This window comes from Lutra lutra, chromosome 3 (assembly GCF_902655055.1).
Source record: "Lutra lutra chromosome 3, mLutLut1.2, whole genome shotgun sequence".
Lineage (NCBI taxonomy): Eukaryota > Metazoa > Chordata > Mammalia > Carnivora > Mustelidae > Lutra > Lutra lutra.
Window position 1 is genome coordinate 129,413,770 of NC_062280.1, and position 27,750 is coordinate 129,441,519.

At 40.0% G+C, this 27,750-nt stretch overlaps 2 protein-coding genes and 1 non-coding gene across 9 annotated transcripts in view; all 3 read right to left on the bottom strand.

The window, feature by feature from the left end:
• The window catches only part of N4BP2L1 (NEDD4 binding protein 2 like 1), a 56,667-nt gene that overhangs the window by 23,424 nt on the left and 5,493 nt on the right, over positions 1-27,750 (bottom strand). Inside the window, exon 1 of one of the 6 annotated variants that reach the window (XM_047723112.1) lies at positions 13,629-13,820. The exons of 4 other annotated variants lie outside the window; for them this stretch is intronic. In XM_047723112.1, the coding sequence (XP_047579068.1) occupies positions 13,629-13,744 (116 nt within the window). In that variant the 5' untranslated portion in view covers positions 13,745-13,820. Of the gene's footprint in view, positions 1-7,938; positions 8,106-13,628; positions 13,821-27,750 lie in introns of those variants that run through there. One more of the 6 variants, XM_047723115.1, reaches the window with a different exon arrangement.
• The window catches only part of N4BP2L2 (NEDD4 binding protein 2 like 2), a 115,639-nt gene that overhangs the window by 1,512 nt on the left and 86,377 nt on the right, over positions 1-27,750 (bottom strand). Inside the window, exon 10 of one of the 2 annotated variants that reach the window (XR_007126124.1) lies at positions 24,928-25,940. The exons of the other annotated variant lie outside the window; for it this stretch is intronic. The gene's annotated coding sequence lies outside the window, so the exon portion shown is untranslated. Of the gene's footprint in view, positions 1-24,927; positions 25,941-27,750 lie in introns of those variants that run through there. 2 annotated transcript variants of the gene reach the window in all.
• On the bottom strand, positions 19,653-19,784 carry LOC125096653 (small nucleolar RNA SNORA16B/SNORA16A family). Its single transcript, XR_007126316.1, has one exon. It is a non-coding gene; the product is annotated as a small nucleolar RNA SNORA16B/SNORA16A family (small nucleolar RNA).

Here is a 27,750-nt window from a genome sequence, read left to right on the forward strand (position 1 = left end):
TCCTAAATTGCTCTGAAAGGCTCGGATTGAATTCTAGACTCTTCTCTACCCAGTCAGGTGACCTCTCTCTCTCTCTCTAAACGTTTCCCTGACCGAAAACCACAGATAAGCATCACCACCTATGAAATGGAGCTTTGAATGAGGCTCAGATGAGAGCAGATCTGAGGAAACGTTTTGCAAATGGTGAGGTATCTTGACAGTGTGAAGTACTATTATTGTATTAATAGTTATAACGCACATGATCAAATTTACCAACCCCAGGGGTAGATGTGCCACGTAGTAAAATACGATGGAGTGTTTATGTAATCTTGAAATTACTGCAAGGGAATTCGTTTGGCAGTGAGTGAAAGAGATGAAAAACCAAAATAAAGCAAACACCTCAGTGTTCAAGAATGAGTGAACACATTCCAGAAACAGAAAACAAACAAACTTCTCTGTCAAAATTCTTCAGCAGGTTTGATAGCATTTAAAAAGAACACAGCATTGGGGCGCCTGGGTGGCTCAGTGGGTTAAGCCTCTGCCTTCGGCTCCAGTCATGATCCCGGGGTCCTGGAATCGAGCCCCACATCAGGTTCTCTGCTCGACGGGGAGCCTGCTTCCTCCCCTCTCTCTCTGCCTGCCTCTCTGCCTACTTGTGATCTCTCTCTGTCAAATAAATAAATTCTTAAAAAAAAAAAAAAGAACACAGCATAGCTGATGGGCTGAGTTGGTAAATGGAAATATTCAATGTGCATAATCTCACATCTTGATTTAAACAGGAATCTGATGGTGTCTCTCATGGCCTTGTGGAAAAATGTAGACGAGAAGATGGTGTATTTTAATACCCAGAGAATATTAGATAATTATCCAACTCATTAAACATTTACTGAGCATTTAATATATGCCAAGTACAGGGTGAAGCGTTAAGGTACCAAAAGAAAACAAAGTAGCTGCTTTCAAGGAATTTACAGCCTAGCCAAGGAGCCAGACACAGACGACCTCACAGTCAGTGTAAAGAGCTGTACAGATGAAGGACAAGAGAACTTGGAGTCAGGAACAAGTTCAGACAGCGAAACATTAAAAGGCGACCCCAATGGACTTGGATCCTGAGACACGAGAAAATTCCGCCGCTGGAGAAGGGGGTTAAAAGCACGAGCAGTAAAGCTCAGGCTTCAGGGCCTGTTACAAGAACGGAGCTCTAGGGGAAAAATAAGAGCAAGTTAAAAGGGGCAAATCATATTTGCAGCGGTTTTCCATTCGGAGTGCTACACAATGTAAGAGAGATTTGCTAAGCTGGACTAGGTCCAGAAAAGAGTGACCAGGTCAGTGTAAGGTCTGAAAACCATGGAAACCACGTCAGATGAGAAGAGATCATCAAAGGGATGTGGGGTGCTTAAAGTGGGGACAGATGATCAGAGTGATTCCTGATAGGGCTCCCAGCTCAAGAAGCCTGTTGGTGGAAAGGTAATGACCTGAGTTCATGGATCTCACAAAAGCAGTTTGGGTTGGGCTCATGGGGGCAGTTCTGCCTGTCTTGCCTGGGACCATTCACACAGCCACAGTCATCTGACAATGGACATGCTGAGTGTTCTCCGTGGGCCTCATCCGTTCACGTGTGGCTGCCTTTTTGGCCCACGTGGTCTCCCGACCTCAGGGAGGTTAACCCAGGCCTCTTCACACACCCAGCCATTCAGAAGGCAGGAGTGCAAGGGGTTAGGCTTCGGCCACGTTCTGCTGCTCAAAGCAAGGTGCTGTGGGGGCCCCCAGTGAAAGGGGAGAGAACTAAACCACGGGAGAGGTGGCAAGGAAAGGCAGCCACTTAAACTCTACCACGGATGCAGAGAGTGACACAAAAGAAAAGTATGAAGGAGGTTTGATGAAACCAGTTTTCCTCATTTGCATGTACGTCTTTTATTTGACTTTAAAGATACTCAAGCCGAAAAGCCCAAATAAGTCAAAATTTTAACCTCCAAGGCAAACAGTGATTATGACAACACCTTAGAAAAAAATCTAAAGCAGCACTGAGAGGAGCCTGGGTGGCGCCGCGGATTATGCAACTGACTCCTGATTTCAGCTCAGGTCATGCAGTCAGGGTCATGAGACTGGGCTCAGTGCTGAGCTGGCTTGAGTCTCTCTCCCTCTGCCCCCTGTCTGCACACACACACACAGACACACACATGCTCGCTCGCTCTCTCTCTCTCTCTCTCTCTCAAATAAATGAATCTTTAAAAGCAGCCCTAAGTCCGTGTGTATTTTATATTTGTGGCTATTTTACAGTTCCTAAATTATTTTCATTAATGTTATCTAGTCTAAATAATGAAAGCTGCATTCAGAAGTTCAATAATAGTGCATAACTTATTTTCCTTATCTTTGTATATATACTAAGTTAAGCAAAGTTATGGATATTGGTTCCAAGAGTTTTGTTTTGTTTTTCTTTTTCTTTTTGGTTCCAGATTTGCTACCCTTCTAAATCTGGTTTCGTTTGTTTTCTTATTAAGTATGCCATTCATAGGTTTCATTGTGGTCTTTTACCATTTTCAGAGTTGAATTTTTCTTCTCATGTACATAGCCTGGTCTACTTTTGTTTTCCTCTTTAAGGCTTATATTATCTATTGGAAGTTAAGATTCTCACTCTCTAATGTTTCCTTTTAAAAAGCTTTAAGACATGAATGTCCAATTCACATTTTATTTCAATCCTATTTCAGAAAACAAAACACACACACACACACACACACACACACACACAAGACAAAGAAACTACTGCCCTCGATTGTAAAATTCTGCCTTAGAGTAAAAGTTACATTGTTCAGGGCCCCCATGGGGCTAGACCACTGCTCATCATTTCCTGAGAGATATCTGACTATAGCCTCACTGGTCCTCCTAACCAACAGGCAGACAAAAACATGAGCGTTTTCACCTTTACAGCTCTCACAGAAGCTGGGAAGGCTGGGGTGGGGTGGGGGGGGAGTGGGAGATTTGTCTGTGTGATCTTCCTGAATGATCATTCCTTTCAAAACCTTGTATTTACCTTCAGCTGAATGTCAAATTAGCACTGGCAGGTACAGTAGCCATCTGGAATCTGCAGGACAATAAAAGCTCTCCTAGCTACACAAAGAACTGATGAAACAGACAAATCTTGAATTTCTCAACCATAGGTGGAAGCAATAAATACCATTCCATTGGCTTCAGAAGTGATGAGGACAGTGCATCAGCTCTAGCTTTCTTTATGGTCAGGAGCCTCATGCATCGGGTAAATGAAGAGAATGAAAATAAAAGGAAAAAATGGAAAGACAATTACTTCCACGTAACTTTCACTTCCACAGCTCCCTCCGCAACTCACTGAAAATCACTGCTATGAGAGAAATTCGGGTACTAATCTTGATTTCAAACTTATCACTCTTCTGTGTAATTTTTTATTTAATAACAAATACGCATGAGAACATATTTAGCTATCTATTGGTCACTCACTCGCGGACAAAGTCCAACGTTACTATGTAATTGTGAGCTGCACGCTCAACTTTTCTGTGCAAGTCTCCCAACATGCAAAAGTAGACAGGGTAATACAATCAGACAGACTAATACAATCACTTTCTGTGGACCCATGACCCAGGTTCAACAATCATCACAGCAAGGGCACTTGGGTGGCTCAGTCAGTAAAGCATCTGACTCTTGATTTTGGCTCAGGTCATGACCTCAGGGTTGTGACATCGAGATCCGCAGGCAGCTCTGAGCTAGGGGTGGAGCCTACTTAAGATTCTCTCTCTCTCCCTCTGCTTCTGCCCCGCCCTCCTGCACATGTGCTCACTCTCTCAAAAAAACAAACAAAAAACCCCACACAATTATCACAGCTAACCTCATTTCACCTGCTTCATACTTCATTTCACCAAACATCCCGTCAGTGTTCAGATTTCCCTGATTCTCTCATAAATATGTCCCTAGGGTTGATTTTTGGAAGCGAGAGCCAACAAGATCCACACATTGTACCTGGATGCCATATCCCTTATGTCTCATGTATTCTACTTTTCTTTATCCTTTTTATTTCCACCTGAACTTTTGCCCTGTAAACTTTCCTATTTAGGTGTTCAAACCCTTAGAAATTAGTCAAAAGAATAATTCGATCAACATTGTTTGCCCTTCACCTCCAGTCACCATTTGTCAGCAATTGGCCTCACTTATTTTCTCTTTCACATGTGAACGGTTGATGAATCATTCAAAAATTAACTTGCAGGGGCACCTGGGTGGCTCAGTGTTTTAAAGCCTCTGCCTTCAGCTCAGGTCATGATCTCAGCGTCCTGGGATCGAGCCCCGCATTGGGCTCTCTGCTCTGCGGAGAGCCTGCTTTCTCCTCTCTCTCTCTCTGCCTACTTGTGATCTCTGTCTGTCAAATGAAAAAATAAAATCTTAAAAAAAAAAAATTAACTTGCAGACATTGTGACACTTTGCTCCTAAACTCCTTGTCGAGTATCTCCTATGGACAAGGACATTCTCCTGCATAACTGCAATAACACGAATTTTATCATAGCTAATGTTAATAGAATTTTTTTAATTTAAAATTTTTAAATTTCCCTTATGGTCCCAATAGTGCCTTTCATAGGTTCAATACTGCATCTGGTTTTATATCTCTTTGGTGTATTTTATTTTTTAAAGATTTATTTATTTGTCAGAGAGAGAGCACAAACAGAGGGAGTGGCAGACTAAGGGAGAAGCAGGCTCTCCACTGAGCAAGGAGCCAGATGTGGGACTCGATTCCAGGACCCTGGGATCATGACCTGAGCCGAAGGCAGATACTTAACTGACTGAGCCACCCAGGCACCCCTCTTTGGTGTCTTTTAATCTACAATTGTCCTCTTGCCCTCTTTGGTTTCCCTTTTTGAAGAGTTCTGGTCAGTTGGCTTTAGAACACCCTCCATTCTGAGTTTTTCTGATGGTTTCCTCAGGACTAGATACATTTTTGGAAGGAAAGTACAGAGGTAATGTTTGTATACTTCCATTTGCACATAATAACAGTCTGTGCTGTCATGTTCAGTGTGGTCACTTGGCTAAAAGGTGGTATCGACCAGCTCTCTCCTCTGTAAAGGAACATTGCTTCCCTTGTAATATTAGGTAACATCAGGGCAGGAGGGCTGGGATGGGGGGTGGGTGGTGACACTGTGAGACCCCATGTAATGATCCTGTTGTCCACCAAACTTTCCCTCAATGATCTTTACTGTCATTGCCAACCATTACCTAAATCGACTATTACATTAAGAACTGCAGAATGTTGATTTTCCTCATTATGTAATTTCGTCTATATTTACTTCATGGCATTGTCTTGTGAAGAGGAGTTTTCTTTCCCCTTCCCTTTTAATAATCTTTAACATCCTTATTCTTTATGATGTTCAGGTTGTCCCATATTTGGCCAGTAGGTATCCCTTCAAGCTGGCTCCTGTGTCTTTGTCTACACATTTTCCTTTCTAATTAGCAAAGAAATATATATTCACTGCAGAATATTTTTAAATAGAAGACTACAAAAAGGGGGAGGTTCCCATATTCCCCCATCTAAAAATAATTATTATCATTTTGATCTTTCCAGGAAATAGAAAGATAGGTAGGTGCGTAGATAGGTAGGTAGGTAGATAGAATTTCTTTTTTATCTGAGGTTTTGTTACATAAAAACAGAAGCATAATATAAAGTATACCAAGTTTTCATCAAATTTATTTCCAAAGCAATTTTCTCCTACCTCATGAAATATCTTGCTATGACATTATTTTTAATGAATAGGACATATTCACTTGGATGTATCATAATTTACTTTTCCAATGCCCTGTAGTTAAGCTTTACTTTGTACCAACTTTTTTGATTATCAGCAAGATTATTTTACATGTACTGATCATTTAGAGATACTCTTTTATGGACTTCATTTTCATATCCTTTGTTAATAAACGTTTCCTCCTTCTTACTGAATACATAGATTTCTTTTTAATTTTGTTTATGATAAACTCTAACATAAAAGTCTAAACTTTCAGAAATTTTTCTAGTCACATGTATCCATCTTTTACTTTCTATTTTCTTCCTCTGATGATACATTTACAAGTCTTTCCCACCCCAGGTTTATGTAAATATTCATCTTTGTTCTATTACATTGTACTCCCCAATCCATCTAAAATTTTATTTTGGTATGCTGTATTGGCTAAGGATCTAACTGGATTTTTTTTCCACATGGAAACCTGGTTACCCCAAGCCTATTAACAGAATACTTTGTCAATTCCCCATTGCTTCAAAACACTTTTTTTTTAAAATGTACTAAATGACAACAAATAACTAGGTTGGTTATTGGACTTTGTGTTTTGTTCCACTAAGCTTGCCGTATAAATTCTTCATTATCTTCTTTTCCCATATTTTCTCATTTTTTAAATTATATCCAGTAGTTATGAACCTTTCCTTCATATAATTTATACTCTTATTTTCTTATCTTGCTGAAGAGACATTTCTGACTGATACCACGTAAAATGATTTAAGTAGGGTCTATGCTCAACATGAGGCTTGAACTCACGACCCTGAAATCAAGAGTCACATGTTCTATGGACTAGGCCAGCCAGGTGCCCCAAGGATATCCTATTCTAGATGTCTTTGATTCTTCTTCTGGTGGGCTAAATTTGATTGTTGTAATAAATTTTCTTTTCAATACTGCTAAGCACTACACAAGGGATTTTGCATGTAATATCTCTCCTTAATCTTTATAACAATCTTATGAAGTAAATAATATTTTCTCTAGTTTTTAAAGAAACTAAACCTTCATGAGGTTAAATAATTGGCCCAGGTTTACACAGATTGGATGCTGTGCTGCCTGAATTTTACCTCAGATCTACACAGAGTCAGGATACATGGGTGTTATATACTTTGAGAGCTCTTGTGTGTCTGAGAAAGACCTTCAGTTGTCTTCACACGTTAACAGTTTGGCTGAATGAGAACTAGTGGATTATAGTCCTTTCCCACAGATGTTTATAATTCATATATGTTCCAGTTAAACATGGGTTTGGTTGCATTTAGCAAAAAACTCAGGTAACCGTGTCTTTTAAAAATGTATATATTACATATAAAAAATACAGAGATATCGCATGGACCCAGGTCAACAATGGACCCAGGTATCTACCACCTTTCTTAGCACGAGGCTTCCATTCCTTCCTGCCTCCATTCAGTGCCTTCTAGTGGATATAGAATGCCACTGCAGCTCCAGCTTTCACATCCATATTCTGCATGGTGGAAAGAGGCAAGAGAGCCTTGAAAATGTAGTTTTCTAGTTGGCATGTTGCCACACCTAACAAAAAGGAATGAAGGAAGCTGGGGTAGTTAATTAATGGTTTTGCAGCAGTCTTACCAGTATATGTCTAAGTACTGAATTTATCTTTTTTAATCACTTTTGTTTAGGTCTTCAACTCAGAAATATGGGCTATTCTATTTGTAATCATTGCTTTGGTTATATTTACTATGGTTTTATTTGATTATATTTATTATCACATTTGTCATCTACATTACACTCTGATTTTCTGTATTGTGATTCTATTCTTCTCTATTTCTATTGGAATTTTAAAGTCCAATACTTTCTTTGGATTCTTTTTTAAAAATAGATCTTATTACCTCCTTTTCAAATCTTTTCTGCTTCTTAGCCAACTCCCCTCATATTTAAGACTCATTATTATTATTATTTTAATCTGATAGCACGGAGAGGAATTTTCAAGAAAAAAACTTTAAATACACAGAAAAGGAAAAATAATATAACAAATATCTGTATACCTACCATCTGGAGCTATAATTGTTAACATTTTCTCATATTTGTTTTGTTGACTTAACATTCAACTAACATCCTGCCCTTAACTCTGGCATTCCCAACACCTTTACTATACTTCTCTTTTCCCTTTTCCAGAGCACTTATCCCTTCTAACATATAATTTCTTTGTACTTTACATCTGCTTCCCTACCTCTGGCGTATGAGATCCATGAGTGCAGGATCTTTGTTTTGTTCACTTACTATTCTCAAGTACCTAGAAGACTGCCTGGAATATAGTAGACACTCAATAAATATTTGTTGAATGAATAAATGAAGGAAAAGTATATTTTTATATAAATCCATGTTTATATATAGACTTAGTCCATTCCTTTTAATCGCTATATGTAGTACTCCATTATCAGCAAATATAGCTAATATTTATTAAGTGCTTACTATGTTCCAGCACTTTCCTAATGGCCTTCCATTTTTCATACAATGCTCAAATAGACCTATGAGATAAGTACTGTTAATAACCCCTGTGATACAGATGAAGAAATTAAGACTCACTTCAGTTCTAATGACACACAGACCAAAAGTGAAGAGATAGAAAAAGATATTCCATGCCAATGGAAAAGAAAGTTGGAATAGCAATAATCATGTCTGACAAAAAACAACTTTAAAACAAAGACTGGGGACACATGGGTGGCTCAGTCTGTTGAGCATCCTACTTTGATTTCAGCTCAGGTCATGATCTCAGGTTCATGGGATCGAACCCCATGTTGGGCTCTGCACTCAGCACAGAGTCTGCTTGTCCCTCTTCCTCTGCTTCTCCCCTACCCCCACTCGTGCTTGTTCTCTCTCTTAAATAAATAAATAAAATCATTAAACAAACAAAGACTATAACAAAAGACAAAGACAAAGACACTATATACTGATAAAGGGGTCAATGCAAGAAGAGGATAGAACATTCATAAACATTTATGCACTCAACATAGGAGCACCTAAACAGATGAAGCAAATATTTATAGACAAAAAGGGGAAAATTGGCAGTAATACAATAATACTGGGGACTTTAATATGCCACTTTCATCAATGAATAGATCTTTTTGCAGAAAATCAATAAGGAAACATTGACTTTAAACAACACATTAGACCTAATGGGCTTAAAATACAGAACGTTTCATCCAAAAACTGCAGAATATACATTCTCTTCAAGTGCACATGGAACACTGTTACCCATAAATTACATGTTAGGCCATAAAACAAGTCTCAATAAATTCAAGAAGACTTAAGTCATATCAAGCATCTTTTCTGATAACAATGGTATGAAGCTAGATATCAGTTAAGAGAAGAAAACTGAAAAAAAATGCAAACATTTGAAGACTAAACAACAAGCTACTAAACAACCATTGTGTCAATGAACACATCAAAAAGAAAATAAAACAATACTTTGAGACAAATTAAAACAGAAACACAGCTTTCCAAATCTATGGAGTATAGCAATAGCTGTTCTAAGAGGGATGTTCATAGTGATACACACCTACTTCAAGAAATAAGAAAATCCCAAATAACAATCTAACTTTTGGAGAAGACAAGATGGCAGGGAAGTAGGAGGAAGCGCCATTTCAACCTGTACCCTAAAGTGAGCTGATTACCTACCAAAGAACTCCAATCACCCATGAAATCAGCCTGAGATTAGAATTATACATGTCTGGATCTCTACAGGGGCAGAAGACGCCAGTGGGCAGGTAAAGCAGAGTGGGAACGTCAGACTGATATCAGAAGATAAACAATCTAACTTTTTAATTCTTTTTTTAAAAAGAACTAAAAAAGAAAAAAAAATAGGGCCCAAAGGTAGTAGAAGGAAGGAAATAATAAAGATCAGAGCAGAAATAAATGAAATAGAGACTAAAAAAAGGACAATAGAAAAGATCAATGAAACTAATAGCTAGGTTTTCTTTTTAAAGATAGACAAAAATCAATAAACTTCATAAAGAGAAAAAGATTTAACAAGGAAAAAAGAGACAGGACCCAAATAAATAAAATAAGAAACTAAAGAGAAGTTGCAACTGACATCACATAAATACAAAGAATTATAAGAGACTACCACAAACAATTATATACCAACAATTTGGAAAACCTAGGAGAAATGGACAAATTCCTAGAAACACACAACCTTCCAAGACTGAATCATGAAAAAAATAGGAACTCAAAATAGACCAATGGCAAGTAATGAAACTGAATCAGTAATTTTAAAACTCCCAAAAAACAAAAGTCCAGGACTAGAGAGCTTCACAGGTGAATTTTACTAAACATTTAAAGTAGAGTTCATCGCTATCCTTCTCAAACTATTCCAAAAAATTGAAGAGGAAGTAACAATTCCAAACTCATTTCATGAGGCCAGCATTACCCTGATACTAAAATCAGACAAAGACACCACAAAAGAAAGATTTGGGGCCAATATCCTTGATGAACATAGATGCAAAGATCCTCAAAAAATGTTAGCAAACCAAATTCACCACTATATTAAAAGGATTATACACCATGTTCAAATGGGATATATTCCAGGGATGCAAGGATGGTACACCATCTGCAAATCAATCAATGTGATACAGCACATTAACAAAACAAAGGATAAAAATCACATGAACCATTCTGTCATGAGCACTGGGTGTTATACTTTAATGAATCATTGAACACTACATCAAAAACTATGTACTATACAGTGGCGAACTGAACATAACACAAAAATCATATGAATGTCTAAATAGTTGCAGAAAAAGCACTTGGCAAAAATCAACTTCCATTTTTATCCTCCTGGCCATTAGACACCATGATAGGTAGCCTGTGTGGACCAATCGAGGTCCTTTAGGTATTTGTCTGAGCAGCCCTCCTTAAAGTCCTAGCCATGAAGCCTAGAACTCAGCTGGAAGTATAAGCCTGGTATATGGGTCCTGAAAGGAGATCATCTTGTGGGACTGTCCAGGCCCAAGGTGGGGTTGGGGGAGGTGGCAGGGAGAGCCTGCAGCAGGAGTGGTGGCCCTTATCTCACTCCAGTGCTCACTCCGGTGATTGTCCTGGGTCATTCTTTCAACATTTATAATTAAAAACTCCCAACAAAACTCCCTGGTTTTGGAAGGAATGTACCTCAACATGATAAAAGCCACATATGATAAATCCATAGCTAACATCATGCTCAATGGTGAAAAACTAAAAGCTTTTCCTCTAGGATGAGGAACAAAATAAGGATGCCCACTCTTGCCATGTTTATGCAACATAGTACTGGAACCCCTAGCTATAGTAATCTGATAAGAAAAAGAAATAAAGGCTTGATTCAAATTGGTAAGGAAGAAGTAAAACTGTCACTATTTGCAGATGACTTGATGCTATATATAGAAAACTCTAAAGACCATCAAAAAAACTATTAGAACTAATAAATGAATTCAGTAAAGTTCCAGAATACAAAAGTAACATACAGAAATTGGTTGCATTTCTATATACTAATAATGATCAGAAAGAGAAATGAAGAAAACAATCTAATTTAAACTGCATCAAAATAAAATAAGAGAAAAGAAAAGACAAGACAAGACCTAGGGATAAATTTAACAGTAGGTTAAAGACCTGCTGTGAAAACTGCAAGAAGATTTTATTGAAAAAAGCAATTGAGGACAACAAAAATAAATTGACAGATATAACATGATCATGGATTGGAAGAATTAATATTATCAAAATGTCTATATTACCCAAAGCAATCTTCAGAGTCAATGCAATCCTCATCAAAATATCAACAGTATTTTTCACAAAACTAGAATAAATAATACCAAAATTTCTATGGAACAACAAAACACCCCAAATAACCAAAGCAATCTTCAGAAAGAAAAACAATCCTGGAGGTAATATGATCTTGGATTTCAAACTACACTACAAAGCTATAGTTATCAAGATAGTATAGTCGTGGCACAAAACAGACACATCAATGAAACAGAATAAAGAGCCCAGAAATAAACCTACATTTATATTGCCAATCTAGACAAAGGAGTCTAGATAAAAAATGGGGAAAGGAGAGTCTTTTCAATAAATGGTGCTGGGAAAACTGGAAAGCCATATGTAAAAGAATGAAACTGGGCCACTTTTTTAAAAACTGATATAATGCATATTTTTTAATTTTTATTTTTTTAATTTCTTTTGTGTTCCAGAATTCATTGTTTATGCACCACACCCAGTGCTCCATGCAATACATGCCCTCCTTAATACCCACCACCAAGCTCACCCAACCTCCCACCCCCTTCCCCTCCAAAACCCTCAGTTTGTTTCTCAGAGTCCACAGTCTCCCATGGTTCATCTCCCCTTCCAATTTCCCCCAACTCACTTCTCTCCATCTCCTCACGTCCTCCATGTTATTCCTTATGCTCCCCAAGTAAGTGAAACCATATGATAATTGACTCTCTCTGCTTGACTTATTTCACTCAGTATAATCTCTTCCAGTCCCATCCATGTTGATACAAAAGTTGGGTATTCATCCCTCCTGATGGAGTCATAATACTCCATAGTATATGTGGACCATATCTTCCTTATCCATTTGTCTGCTAAAGGGCATCTTGGTTCTTTCCACAGTTTGGTGACTGTGGCCATTGCTGCTATGAACATTGGGGTAGAGATGGCCCTTCTTTTCACTACATCTGTATCTTTGGGGCAAATACCCAGTAGTGCAATTGCAGGGCCATAGGGAAGCTCTATTTTTAATTTCTTAAGGAATCTCCACACTGTTTTCCAAAGTGGCTGCACCAACTTGCATTCCCACCAAAAGTGTAAGAGGGTTCCCCTTTCTCCACATCCTCACCAACACATGTTGTTTACTGTCTTGTTAATTTTGGCCATTCTAACTGTCCCCTAAAGTGAGCTGATTATCTTACCAAAACACTCAACATCCATGGAATCAGCCCGAGAGGTAGGATTATACACTTCTGGATCTTTACCGGGGCAGAAGACGCCAATAGACAGGTAAAGCAGAGTGGGAACGTCAGACTGGGCCACTTTCTTACACCATACACAAAATGAACTCAAAATAGATTAAAGACCTGATTGTAACACTGAAACCATAAAACTCCTAAAAGAAAATAATAGGTAGTGAGCTCTTTGCTATCACTCCTAGTAATATTTTTTTGGACCAGTCTCTTTACACAAGAGCAACAAAAGCTAGAACAAACAAATGGAATGACATCAAACTAAAAAGCTTTTGCACAATGAAGGAAACCATAAACAAAATAAGAAGGCAACCTACTGAATGGGAGGTTATTTGCAAGCCATACATCCAGTAAAGGATTAATATTCAAAATATGTAATATAAATTCAATTTAATATAAAAATACAATTTAATATAAATACACAATTTAATATAAAAAATCCAATTTAAAGATAGGCAGAAGGGGGAAGGAGCAAGATGGCAGAAGAGTAGGAGACCTAAGTATCATCAAGTCCCAGGAGTTCAGCTAAATAGTTATCAAACCATTCCAAACACCTACAAACTCAACAGGAGATCAAAGAGAAGAAGAGCAGCAACTCTACGAATGGAAAAGTGACCACTTTCTGGTAGGAGGACGTGAGAGAAGTGAATCGAAGGCAATATATGGGAAGAGAGACTGTGGGGGGAGGGGCCAGCTCCCAGCAAGCAGTAGAGCCACAGAGCACAAAATAGGAACTTTTAGAAGTCTGTTCCGATGACGGAGGTTGCTCCAGAGGCTAAGCGGGAGGTGGAGCCCTCGTGGGGACAGTGTGATCTTAGGACCCGCAGGGTCACATAAAGACCTGGGATGCCTGAGTGTGGCAGAGCTGCCAGGTATCAGAGCAGGAAAGTTGGCAGCAGAGACTGAGCCTAGGAGTAGGCTCTCAGCTTGGGGTTACCTTAAACCGTGATCTGAGGCACAGTCAGGCCACTGCCCTTCGAGCAGGGACCTCGCAAGTGGCAGATCCAGGGAAACTCCCTCCTTCATCCTCCGGGAGAAGCAGGATGACAGCATGCTGCAGGAATCTGCTGGGTTTGGAGACTCCAAATGGGGCCATTTGACGGAGATAGAAATGCTCCATCACAGGCTGGGTGAACTCAGAGAGCTGCCAGAGACCAGAGAGATGGGAGGGATTCACTGCTTTTCTCTGAGGGCACACTGAGGAGTGGGGTCGTGAGCTCTCAGCTCATCTGGGGCCAGAGACTGGGAGGCTGCCATTTTCATTCTCGTCCTTCAAAGCAGTATGGAAAGCGTTCAGGGAACAAAAGCTACCAAACATGAACCCAAGCAGATTACTTAGCCTGGCCCCTGGCAAGGGTGGTGCAATTCCCCCCCAGGCAAAGACATTTGAGAATCACTGCAATGGGCCCCTCCCCCAGAAGATCAGCAAGAACATCCAGCCAAGACCAAGCTCACCAATCAGTGAGAACTGCAAAACTTCAGAGCTACAAGAATACAGCACATAGAATTTGTGACTTTTTCCCCATGATTCTTTAGTCTTTCAAAGTTAAATTTTTTTAATTTTATTTTTTAATCTATTTTTTAATTTTTCTTCTTTCCTATTTTAACTTTATTTTTAACTATTTTAACTTATCAATACCTTTTTAAAGATCTTTTTTCCTTTTCATTGTTATAGTCATAGTCTATCCCTTCATTGTATTTAACCTTATTTTTTGTATACATACTGGATTTTCTTTCTTTAAAATTTTGGGATACAGTTTCTTCTAACAGACCAAATATACCCTAAACCTAGCACATGACTTTGTTCTAGTCTCCAGCCTTATCACATTCTTTCCTTTTTTTTAAAGCAACTTCTTATCACTTCCTTTTTTAGAACCTTTTTTAATTTTCATCTTTACGATCATATTCCATCCCTTCATCTTGTTTACCCTTATTTTGTATACATATGTTTTTCTTTCTTTAAAATTTTGGGAGGCAGTTTCTTCTAAAAGACCAAAATACACCCAAAACCAAGTGTGTGACCCATTATATTCACCAGTCTAACATATATAATTTTTCCCCCTCCTTTCTTCCCCGGTTTTGGGTCTCCTCCAGTTTGGTTAGTGTATGTTTTCCTGGGGTTGTTGCTATCCTATTAGTATTTTGTTCTCTCATTCATCTATTCTTATCTGGATAAAATGACAAGGCGGAAAAACTCACCTCAATTAAAAAAAAAAAGTAAGCGGCAGTACCAACATCTAGGGACCTAATTAACATGGACATTAGTAAGATGTCAGAACTAGAGTTCAGAATGATGATTATCAAGGTGCTAGCTGGGCTCAAAAAAAGCATGGAGGATACTAGAGAATCACTTTCTGGGGAAATAAAATCCCTTTCTGGAGAAATAAAAGAACTAAAACTAACCAAGTTGGAATAAAAAAAAAAGCTATTAATGAGGTGCAATAAAAAGTGGAGGCTCTTACTGCTAGGATAAATGAGGCAGAAGAGAGAATTAGTGATATAGAAGACCAAATGATGGAGAATAAAGAAGTTGAGAAAAAGAGAGACAACTACTGGACCACAAGGGGAGAATTTGAGAAATAAGTGATACCATAAGATGAAACAATATTAGAATAATTGGGATCCCAGAAGAAGAAAGAGAGAGAGGGACAGAAGGTATATTGGAGAAAATTATAGCAGAGAATTTCCCTAATTTGGAGGAGGGAACAAGCATCAAAATCCAGGAGGCACAGAGAACCACCCACCCGGCCCTGGTCAAAATCAGTAAAAATAGGCCCACCACCATCTAATAGTAAAAATTCCAAGTCTCAATGACAAAGACAAAATCCTGAAAGCAGCTCAGGACAAGAGGTCTGTAACCTACAAAGGTAGAAACATTAGATTGGTAGCAGACCTATCCAGAGACCTGGCAGGCCAGAAAGGACTGGCATGATATATTCAGAGCACTAAATGGGAAAAATGTGCAGCCAAGAATACTATATCCAGCTAGGCTGTCATTGAAAATAGAAGGAGAGATAAAAAGTTCCAGGACAAACAAAATCTAAAAGAATCTGCAAACACCAAACCAGACCTACAGGAAATATTGAAAGGGATCCTCTAAGCAAAGAGAGAGCCTAAAAGTAACATGGACCAGGAAGGAACAGAGACAATATACAGTAACAGTCACCTTACAGGCAATACAGTAGCACTAAATTCATATCTTTCAATAGCTACCCTGAATGTAGATGGGCTAAATGCCCCCATCAGAAACATAGGGTATCAGACTGGATAAAAAAAACAAGACCCGTCAATATGCTGTCTGCAAGAGACTCATTTGAGACACAAAGACAACTCCAGACTTAAAGTGAAGGGGTGGAAAACAATTTACCATTAATAAAAGAAAGAACAAGAATCATATGATACTCTCAATAGATGCCAAAAAAGCATTTGACAAATTACAGCTTCCTTTCTTGATCAAAACTCTTCATAGTGTAAGGACAGAGGGTACATACCTCAATATCATAAAAGCCATCTATGAAAAACCTACAGCAAATATCATTCTCAATGGGGAAAAACTGAGGGCTTTTCCCCTAAGGTCAGGAACATGGCAGAGATGTCATAATCATCAAGACAGTATGGTACTGGCACAAAAAACAGACCCATAGATCTAGTGGAACAGAATAGAAAGCCCAGAAATGGACCCTCAACTCTATGGTCAACGAATCTTCCACAAAGCAGGAAGGAATGTCCAATGGAAAAAAAGTCTCTTCAACAAATGGTGTTGGGAAAATTGGACAGGCACATGCAGAAGACTGAAACTGGACCATTTCCTTACACCACACACAAAAATAGACTCAAAATGGATGAAACAGGAGTTTGAAACAGGAATCCATCAAAATCCTTGAGGAGAACACAAGCAGTAACCTCTTCAACCTCAGCCACAGCAACTTCTTCCTAGGAACATCGCCAAAGGCAAGGGAAGTAAGGGCAAAAATGAACTATTGGGACTTCATCAAGATCAAAAGTTTTTGCACAGCAAGGAAACAGTCAACAAAACCAAAAGACAACCAATAGAATGGGAGAAGATATTTGTAAATGACATATCAGATAAAGGGCTAGTATCCAAAATCTGTAAAGAACTTATCAAACTCAACACCCAAAGAACAAATAAACCAATCAAGAAATTGGCAGAAGACATGAACAGACATTTCTGCAAAGAAGACATCCAAATGGCCAACAGGCATATGAAAAAGTGCTCCACATCACTCGGCATCAAGGAAATACAAATCAAAACTACAGTGAGATACCACCTCACACCAGTCAGAATGGCTAAAATTAACAAGTCAGGAAATGACAGGTGTTGGAAAAGATGTGGGGAAAGGGGAACCCTCCTACACTCTTGGTGGGAATGCAAGCTGGTGCAGCTACCCTAGAAAACAGCATGGAACTTCCTCAAAAAGTTTAAAATAGAGCTACCCCACAACCCAGCAATTGTACTACTGGGAATTTACCCTAAAGATACAAATGTAGTGATCCGAAGGGGCACGTGCGCTGAATGTTTATAGCAGCAATGTCCACAACAGCTAACCTGTGGAAAGAACCTAGATGTCCATCAACAGATGAATGGATAAAGAAGATGTGAGATATATATATATATATATATATATATATATATATATATATATTTTATATATATATATAAAACACTATACTATGCAACCATCAAAAAAAACCACAAAATCTTGCCATTTGCAATGACATGGGTGGAACTAGAGGGTATTATGCTAAGCAAAATAAGTCAATCAGAGAAAGACAATTATCATATGATCTCTCTGATATGAGGAATTTGAGAGGCAGGGCGGGTGGTTGTGGGGGGTAGGAAGGGAAAAAATGAAACAAGATGGGAACAGGGAGGGAGACAAACCATAAAATACTCTCAATCTCAGGAAACAAACTGAGGGTTGCTGGGTGGTTGGAGGGGAAGGATAGGGTGGCTGGGTTATGGACATTGGGGAGGGTATGTGTTATGGTGAGTGCTGTGAATTGTGTAAGACTGATGATTCACAGACCTATACGCCTAAAGCAAATAATACATTATAGGTTAAATAAATAAATACCAAAAAATTAAAAAAAATAAAAATAGGCATAAGACATGAAAAGACATTTCTCCAAAGAAGACATGCAGATGGTCAACAGTCACATGAAAAGATGCTCAATCACTAATCATGAGGGACATGCAAATCAAAACCACAATGAGGTATCACCTCACACCAGGCAGATTGGCCATTAGCAAAAAGATAAGAAATAACAAGAGTTGGTAAGGATGTGGATAAAAGGACGTTCATACACTGCTGGTGGGAATGTAAATGGGTATAGCCACTATGAAAAAATGTGTGGAAATTCCTCAAAAAATATTAAAAATAGAACTACCATATGACCCACGCATTCCACATCTGAATATTTATCTGAAGAAAACAAAACACCAATTTGAAGAGCTCTGTGCACCCCTGTGTTCCCTGCAGCATTATTTATAATAGCCCAGGTATAAAAGCATCCTAAATGTCCCTCCATAGATGAATGGATAGTGCAGATGTGGTGCATATATGAAATATGACTTGGCCATAAAAAGAATAAAATCTTGCCATTTGTGACAACATGGGTGGACTGGAGGGTATTACGCCAAGTGAGATACGTCAGACAGGGGAAGACAAACACAATATGATTTCACTTATACATGGAACCTAAAAACAAAACAAATGTTATATGCCAATGACATCTCATTAAAGCTGGAAAAAAAAACAAAGACCCATGAGTGGTACAGCTGGATTAAATCCTAGACTTCCGGTCCCAGAGCTGCACACTATAAAATAAACAAACTGCATTTATTTATCTTTTTCTCTAGTGACATTTAGTTTGTTTGCAATTTTCCCTACCATGAACAAGTTTTAGTGAACATCACAGATAGGCACAGTGATGTGAACGTCCCTGTGCCTATCTGCCTTTGCATATGTGGAACAGTTCCTGAAGGTATATACATCACGTAGAATAGCCATGGAATGAGTCCTTTTCTGTTTGTTTTTTGAAAGTACAGAGCGATGCAGATGTTATTTAAAATTTTCTTCTTCCCTTCAGAAAATTTTTTTCTCTGATAGAATTTATGTTCCATGAAGGCAGGGAATTTTGTTTTGTTCACAGCTCTTTTCTAGGCAAACAGAAGAATGTCAAGCACATGAGAGATACTCAATAAGTACCTGCTGAAAATGTGAATGTTCTTGAATATTAGGCTCTGTTGCCTTAATTATGCAAACACTTTTTATACAACACCAAACTGTGTGAGGAGAATTTCTAGTTACTCATCTTTGTACATTCAGAATTTTACCCAAGCCTTGTATTTACCCCCCAAAAGGCATTAGAAGAGAGGATTCTTCTTGGAGGTTATGGTATTGGTATGTTATTGGTATTCTCCTCAAGGACTTTAAATTGGGGGGTTAGGAACAAGTTCTACGACCCAACAGCTTGAAGAGAATGGGGTGGGAGCCACAGCTGTAAACGATGTGGGACAGTCTCCCCTGAGTCCTGGTGTGGTTTGGCCTTCTTGGTGCTGCCAAACACCATGCCAAGACTGAGCCTTGCCCTTAAGGAGATGAAGCTCAACCACTGTCAGCCCCATGGACACTACCAAGCCACAGTGGCTAAGGAGACTCCAGTCTGTCCTACTGTTCACTCTTGCCCTTACCCTCTGTGCCTCTGAAGTAGGGCATGTTTATGAGATCCAAAACTAGACTCTCAGAGAACCCCATAGTCGTGTGGTCCCACTCCACTCTATCTAGAGCAACTTCCTTTCTCTTGCATGTGAATAGCTCCCTTCCATAGAATCTAGCAAGGGTGCTGTTTTCCCCCATGTTTCTATTGCAGGTGAATTCAGCCATGCTCAGGAAGGAAGGCATCAGAAGCACACCTACTGGAGGATTAACTTGTTTTTAGCTGTGTCTTCCCAAAATGTCATAAATCAGTTACAGACAAGGGGACAGTAATTGAACAGGAAAACTGTCACTTGAGGCTCTTTCTTGACTGCTGCTTCGATGTGAAAGCAGCTGCATCTTTGATTCTAATTTTTTTAACCTCTCTTTAGTGTAACTGCCGATGGTGGAGATGGCACATCCAATATCTTCATGTGTAAAACACGGGAATGGTTTTGTGCACAGATGGAAGAGGACTTTGGAGGGAATGGCTTGACCCCTTTTTTTCTCTCGTCTATTTTTCACAGCCCGTTCATTCTTTCACAACTCATATTATGTGATGAACCTCCTTCTCAATTTTGTGCTTTACTCAAGACCCATGTTGATAACTGAGCTGACAACTTTTAGGAAGCCTCTGGAATTAATAGATCCATCAAATATTTAGTGATTTAGGCCTACGAGGTGCCAGACCTTCTCTCAGAAGCTGAAGAGAAAATATCTCCTGATCTCATGGAGCTTACAACACATCTCAAATCACAAAGCTTACCTCCCTGTGAAAGAAGTAGATAATAAATAAGTAAACATATGTCAGATGGTGATAATGTGGGAGAAAAGAAAGTCAAAGTACAGGGCAAAGAGTGTTGGAGAGATGCTACTTTAGGGAGCAGAGAAAGCCCCTCTCAGACTCTCTTCTTCATCACATCCTTAGAAAACGTGGAAAAAGAACATTGAAATATCCTACTTATACAATCATACCTCAACAAGATTCCCAAGTAACTGTGAAAACTGGGTGTAGGTGTGTTTGTTCATGAACATCCCTAGTAAGATAAGACCACTTTGTGTATTATGAAATCTGGACTCTCAGAATCAAATGTGTGATTCTCTGATCCTAATGTCCTCACTTATAAAATGAAATCACCTATATCGTAGGGCTATTGTAAAGTTCCAATAAGCCAGCATATACAAATTGCCAGGCATACAGTTAGCACTTAATAAATGTGGGCTTTCTTTCTTTTCTCCCTTCCCCTTTCTCAGGCTCTTACTTTGATAAAAACCTTGATAAAATAGCCTTCTCCCCAAGCCATACACATGAGGCAACAGAGAGCCTTATGAAGGAAAAATTAGAAATTAGATCAGTTTTTCTTTATCATACTATTTCCTCAATCCATAGAGCCTAGATGTCTTTAGATAATTTGGAGTGAAAACAAACAATTTCTTATTGGGTTCCTCTAGAGTCTGAATGGGCCTAGAACGGTGCCATCATATAGAAAAGAGTTCATTGAAATGCCATGAGGAAACAAAGGCACTAGATTGATTTACAAATATCCTATCATGTGAGTAGATGAGGAAGCGGCGTGAGACCCTCCCGAGCTGGGTGTTGACAACATCTCTCTTGAACACAACATAGGATAAATATGAATACTTATTAAAAAATCTAAATCATTACCTCCCATTGTCCCCAGTGGCACCACATTCATAAAGAAAATAAATTCCCTGGTATTTTTTTTATAGCAGAAGAAACATATCGTATTTGAATACTAACAAATAATAAAATATGGCTTTCTTACCCTAACAGTTGAAATCCAGGTAAACTTCGCCCTTTTAATGGGCCATGTAAGTGGTTGGGTTTGTTGTTGTTGTTGTTGTTGTTTTTAAACAACAGATCAAAACCAACCTCTATTATTCTTTCAGGAAGTCACTCCCAGTAGCCTCTTCCTTTGGTGTAGAAGTAAATGCTCTGGACTAGAAATACGAAGTCATCCCTATGATCTTGATCAAGATGTCTCACTTCTCAGAGCTCAGTGTCCTGGGCTTGGACTACATTAACTCTCTGGAAAATTCTTGGGCATGTCCTGAGATTTTCCTATGAAAAATGTTTTCTTCCTCTATTTCTACGCCTTCTCTAACCATAAACCACACCTGCTATATGATATTGCTCCAACTCAGCAGGGTTCTCTCCCACTATCCCACTGGCTCCAGAACCATGGCGGTGGTGAATCCCTTGTATAGTTGGGCAGACTTTCCAGCAAGTAATTACAAACACACGATGCACTGTGTCTTCTTACTCTCTGTGAAACATTTATTGCATTTATAGTCCTTATTCATCCCAACCTCCGGGAAGAGGTATTGTAAGGACTCTCAGCAATGGAGAGAGATTTAAAATCCACCTTGGGAAAATCATTGAAAATATAAAAGGCTAGTAGTTTCTCCAAGTAGATGTAAGTGAATGAAGATCTGATATGTCAGCTGATACTTTATTTTTATATACACAGACTTGGAATACTGCAAATTTTCTATTTTGACCTTGCTTTTATGTACAAGAGCCCTGGGCTCATCAATAAAAACACCATGGTCCAAGCCTGCTGGCTAGGGGTGCTGTGGAGCCCAGGACGCTTTGGGGTCTAACTACTCACTACTTAGCTAACCTAACTGATCCCTTCTTCTCAATTGTTTCCCACATTTCACTGTGTTTGCTTGTAAAGTATACCTTCATCCTCACCTTTTCTGATCATCACATCAGGAAAGCATCCTGTCACTTCCTTGGAAAGCTCTAGTGCTTCTAGATGGAAAGGTACTTCTCTTGAAGGAAAAGTTCATGTTACGTGGAGACATGAACAAAAGAAAAGACAACCGTCAGCAAGCATCCTTTGAGCCTAATGGAATCCATGTTACAAACCATTTGCGATGGTGCCAAAAGGAAATGACTGGAACATCAGAAAGGATGCAACATGTGCTACTAGGGCGTGGGTCTCAAACTTTGCTTTGACTGATATGTAAAGATTCAAAGAAATTCCAGGGAACTGACATAAAGTTGACAACATTTTTCATATATGGCCTTAAAAACAAAAGGAAAAAGTACCCTCTTTCTATTGCCATTTCATTTCATTTCATTTCATTTCATTTCAAGTGGACAATATCATGGTATAGCCATGTCGTGGAATATATTATTCAGCTATAAAAAGTAATGAGGTTCTGAGATATATATATCAGATATATCAGGCACAAGAAGACAAATATTGTATGATTCCACTTATGTGTGGTATCTAGGATAGTAAAATACATGATGATGGAAAGTGGATCAGAGGTTACCAGGGACTGAGGAGAAGGGAGGATGGGGAATTATTGCTTCAAGGGTAGAGTTTCTTGAACTAGATTCTGGTGATGGCTGCACATCATTTAATTAATGTCACTGAATTGTATACTTAAAAAATGGTTAAAGTGGCCCCAAAAAGGGACATTTTCATAGACACACACACACACACACACTGCAAAGCACAGAGGTAAACAGATGGTCCACAGAAGCTTTCACTGATGTAAGAAGAAAGGACAGATCCAGATCCAGGTGAGTTTGTCAGTTTAGCTGTAGAAACAGGTACTTCTGGATCATCTGCTGAGAGTGAAAGTCTTGGGATTGGAATCCTACTTCTTCGATCAACTCGGTACTTCTTTGTGCAGGTTTTGGTATTCCCCATGATCTGGCTCTGAGTTTACCTAACCAACACATTCACTAATTTGAACCATTCACTTCAGTTAAGCCATTCTCTTCACTAGCTGAGGAGACCATCCAGCTGTCTCCCATCTCCATCTCCCTATTCATGTTGCTAACTCTTTCCTTTGCTCAGCCACATCCTCCCTGTCTTCAAGGTCAGCTCAGGAACCATTTTCACACAGAAGAGACTATCTCTCATCCATAGTTTTCCTATCTCCCTAATCATCCTAAGTGACTTCCCTGGCCTTGAACACCAATAGCATATAAAATGCTCTTCCCCATTATAGCTTACTTACCCACAGCAGTGTATGGATTATTGTTTCCCATTTGCTAGTCTTTTGTAGGCTCCCTTAATCTTATTTGCCAAGCAATTATTAGTGGTCTTTTAAGTACCCAGCAAATACTATTATTGTTGATTAGCGAATAATAATTAACAATAATTGGTATTTATGGAGCCCAAGCATTCCACAGTGATTTCACACATACAGTTATGGAATCATTGTTTACCAGTCTCCTAAATCCCCACAACAAACTTATTAGTGAAATGTTAGCTCCATTTTAATGAAAAAGAACTGAGGTGTCGAAGAATCAAGAGGTCCATGCAAGCGTGTATGCTAATTAATAAATAATTTATATATTTAATAATAAAATAATTAAAATCAATCTTGTGTATTAAAAAAATTCCTAATATATGTCCAACTGAGAATAAACCTAGGAAAAACACTTTTTATATAGAAAATGACACATTTATTTTGTTATTTAATAAATGTTTGGTCACACAACCTGAGTCTATTTAGCCAAGTTATTTTCCAAAACTATTTTCAACCTTTTTTTTTTTTGAAGATTTTATTTATTAAGAGAGAGAGAGAGAGCATGAGCAGGGAGAGAACCAGAGGGAGAAGCAGACTCCCCGCTGAGCAGAAAGCCCAATGTAGGGCTCGATGTGGGGCTTGAACCCAGAACTCTGGAGTCATGACCTGAGCTAAAGATGGATGCTTAACCAACTGAGCCACTCAGGAACCCCTATTTTCAACTTTAAAAAGTTAAAAATTAATACATTTTTGTTATAGAAAAATAAGAAAATAAGGCAGGGAGGAAAATCTATAATCCCACTATCTGAAGTCAACAACTAGTAACATATCTTTTCACACATTTTCTATGATTATAGGTAGACCCCCCCCTTTCTTTGAATAGAAAATGGAATTTTTGTATAGATAGAGAGATAGATAGCTTCGCTAATAGGATTTTTAACTTAATGGGGGGGGATGAATATATTTGCATGTCAAATACACCTATGTTCCCATTAATGATTGCATGACTTATAAGCTAATCCTCTATTTTTGTATATTTCCATTGGCTCCTATTTTTTCTAGCATATAAAAAAGCTCTGTGATGAACAAATCTCCATCTTCATGCACTTGTCCAACTATTGCCTTAGGATGAATTCCTGGAAGTAGGACTTACAGGTCATTGATAAGAAACTATTTTTGAAAAAAAAAATTTTTATGAATTAGAGGTGATAAAACAGATTTAGGTGCATGCTAAGTTTCCAGTACTCTGTCGTACTCAAAATTTTTTTTAACCAGATAAAACTGTTTTTTAAATGTCCAAAGAATTTAAATAGATGGTTTCAACATCTCAGCCCCTTCAAACTATATAAATATATAGATGACAAGCACAGAAATCTAACATTGATTTGGAAGACAAGACATATCCTAATTTCAACAACACTTTTATTATTTCTTTAATCAGATGAGAAAAGCAGGGAAAAAAGAGGAACCCACATTTGTAAAAACGATCTTCTCCAATTTTTAAAAACTTGTTTTTATTTTTCTGATTTAAAAAATTACATATTAGAAAATTTGGAAAATACAGAGAATAAAGAAAATATGAATTTCCCAGAATCCAACAATACAAGAGATAGCCTTACAGTTTCACTACTTTCTCCACATGCACATTTTTTAAACAATTTGCCGTTCTCCTTCTCTCCCCCACCGGACCCACCAGAAAGGAGGGGAAGGTAGGTCCTTGAGGTCCGCCACACCATTTCATCCTCACCGAAGGCTTCCTCCTTGCTGAGCTGTGGCCTGTTTGCCTTCTTACTTCCCAGATTGCTACACAAAAGCAAAAGTCACCCCTCTCCCCTCCCACAGCAGGGCCAATGATCCTCTGCCTCCAGAACTCCGAACCGGAGAACCGGAGAACAACAAAGTCAACTTCCAGCCTCCTGCTGCATTTCAGAGCCAGGTTTCTCCCCGGTAACACCTTGAAGATTTATCTCAGCTGATCAACATCTGAAGCGGCAACTAACACCTTATAAGATGTATACAGCACTTTAAAGTGTAGCAAGTTCTCTCACATTTTAACATCTGCAAGTCTTCTGAAATGGACAAAGCAGATATCCCTGTATATCAGAAAAGGAAACCAAGGTGCAGAGGAGCTGAGTAAAGGTCATAGATAGTGAATGGCAGAGCTTGGATTTGAAGCCATAAATTGACTCCAAGGTCAGAGCTTGTTGCCTAGCCATTGTTAACTAACCATTCTTCAGACTGACAACTAGAAATTAAGAGCCAGAAGGATCTTCAATAAATCACCTAATCTAATCCCTTCTTAGTAGTCACATGTAAGGAAAAGAAGTCCCAGAGAAGCTAGGTGATTGCCGAAATTCACCAGCTTTCATGATGAAGAGGATCTAAAGGCCCAATCTTCAGACTCCCAGGCCAGTGCTCACGCCAGTCGTCCCTAGAGAGATGTTCTTTAATAAGCTGGTCTCTCATCCGGAGTCTTCTGGTTAGCCAAATGTCAACCAGGAATTAAAATCCTAAAAGTGTAGAATGTTAGAGCCAGAAGGGACCTTGAAGACCACCCCAGGCAACCCATTCACTTCACAGATGAGGAATCTAAGATCCAAATCCCATGGCTTTTGATGTTCAGTTCTATGCACTTCCCTTCCACTCAACCTATCACTTCCCTTCTGAGTAGTTAAAAACAAAATCTGGCCAAAGATTTTACTTCCTTCTTTGACACTCAGTGTGCCACAGGCCACAGATCAGCAAAATCAAAGTGAAATTAAACAGGACTTGAACTCAGAAGATACTTCATTTGCAACATATGTACCCACCATGACTGTTATCACAAAATATCCGAGTTCTGCTGGGTTCTGAGCAGGCTCCCCCACTCTCCACCCTCCACCCCCCAACCAGAGAGAAGGCCTACTGAAATCCCTGCGTCCTAGGGAAGGTTACCTATGACCCTTTGGAAGTCACCATCCCTTTAATCTGCGAAAATGTAGCAATACTGTTCCGCTAAAGGCTTTCACTCCACAAATAAGCCAGGAATCCGAATTAAAACTGGCAGCACATCACCAGAGCTGTCACAGTTCGCTGACCCCGATGGACTCAGATCCTGCTCCCACCATCTTTGTATTACCACCACCCACCCCCCCAAATCAGCTCCTCAACGCCAGCTAACCCTGACTCTGCAGCAGCTCCATGGTTCTACGACTAGCCTTACTTCTCTAATGAGATGGAAAGCTCTTTGAGGGTAAGAGGCTACTTCTACCGGCCCTAGCTTCAAGAAACTTGAAGAAGGATAAACCAAACCATGTGTAAAACCAAGCGCGGTCACAGATGTGTAAACAGGAAGCCAAGGAGCGCAGAAGACGTGCGTCTACTGCTGGGGAGGAGGGCAGCTGCTGGGTAAGGGAACAGATCCGAGTCTTAAAGGGCTAGTGGGATCAGTCGGGCAAAGGTAGGCGGAAGGCAAAGCCAGGCAGGCGGGCCAGCGTCAGCACAAGCAAGGGGAGAAACAGTTCAACGTTGCCGTAGCATCAAGTGCAAGCCGGGGAGTGGTGAGAATTGAGGCTGAAGCGGTGGGCCCAGCAAGGAGGCAACAAGCGCGCGTAATTCGCGCTGACCTGTACCAGGAGAGCAGCTTACGCAATTCGCGAGTAAACGAATTTGGGCGCCCATTGCGAGGCTCTCTCAATGACCGCCGCGCCAGCCCCCTCCCCCGTGCACCTGTGCGCCTTCGCAGCTGCCAAAGCAAACGCAGGGCTGCCTCAATCCGCTAGATTTTCAACGCGGGCCGCACGCCGCCCCCAATCCGGCCACCGCCAAGGCCACGGCTGCCTCTAGTCCCCCGCCCCCCTGGCCCGCTCGTTTCTCCGCTCTGGTTTAAAACGCCTGTTGACGCACTGTGGCGGGTGCCTGCGCGCTGGCGGGCGGCCCCGCGGTTTTCTCTGCAGTTGTCACCGGGGTTCCTGAAGAAGAATCCCTGCGGGCATCCCGACCCCGGGCTGGGGAGGCCGGGGGAGGCCGGGGGCGGCCAAGGCTCCCTCGGCCAGGCTGGCCCGGGGCCTGGCACGGCGGCCGGGCAGGGGCCGGTGCCATCTGGGGCTTGCGCAAGGCGCAGTGCCGAAATCAGTCCTCCCGGGAAAGCGCAGCATGGAAACAAACAAACAGGACGGGTCGCCCTCTCTCCGCCCGCGGCTGAGCGGGCACCGGGGACAGCGCGGGCTTCCCCGCAGCCAGGCTCGGGCCGGGGCCAGGACCCAGGCGGGCGCGGCGACTGGGGTGCGGGGGGCGCGGGGCGGAGCGGCCCAGGGCAGGGGCTCGCTCGCTCGGGGTCCG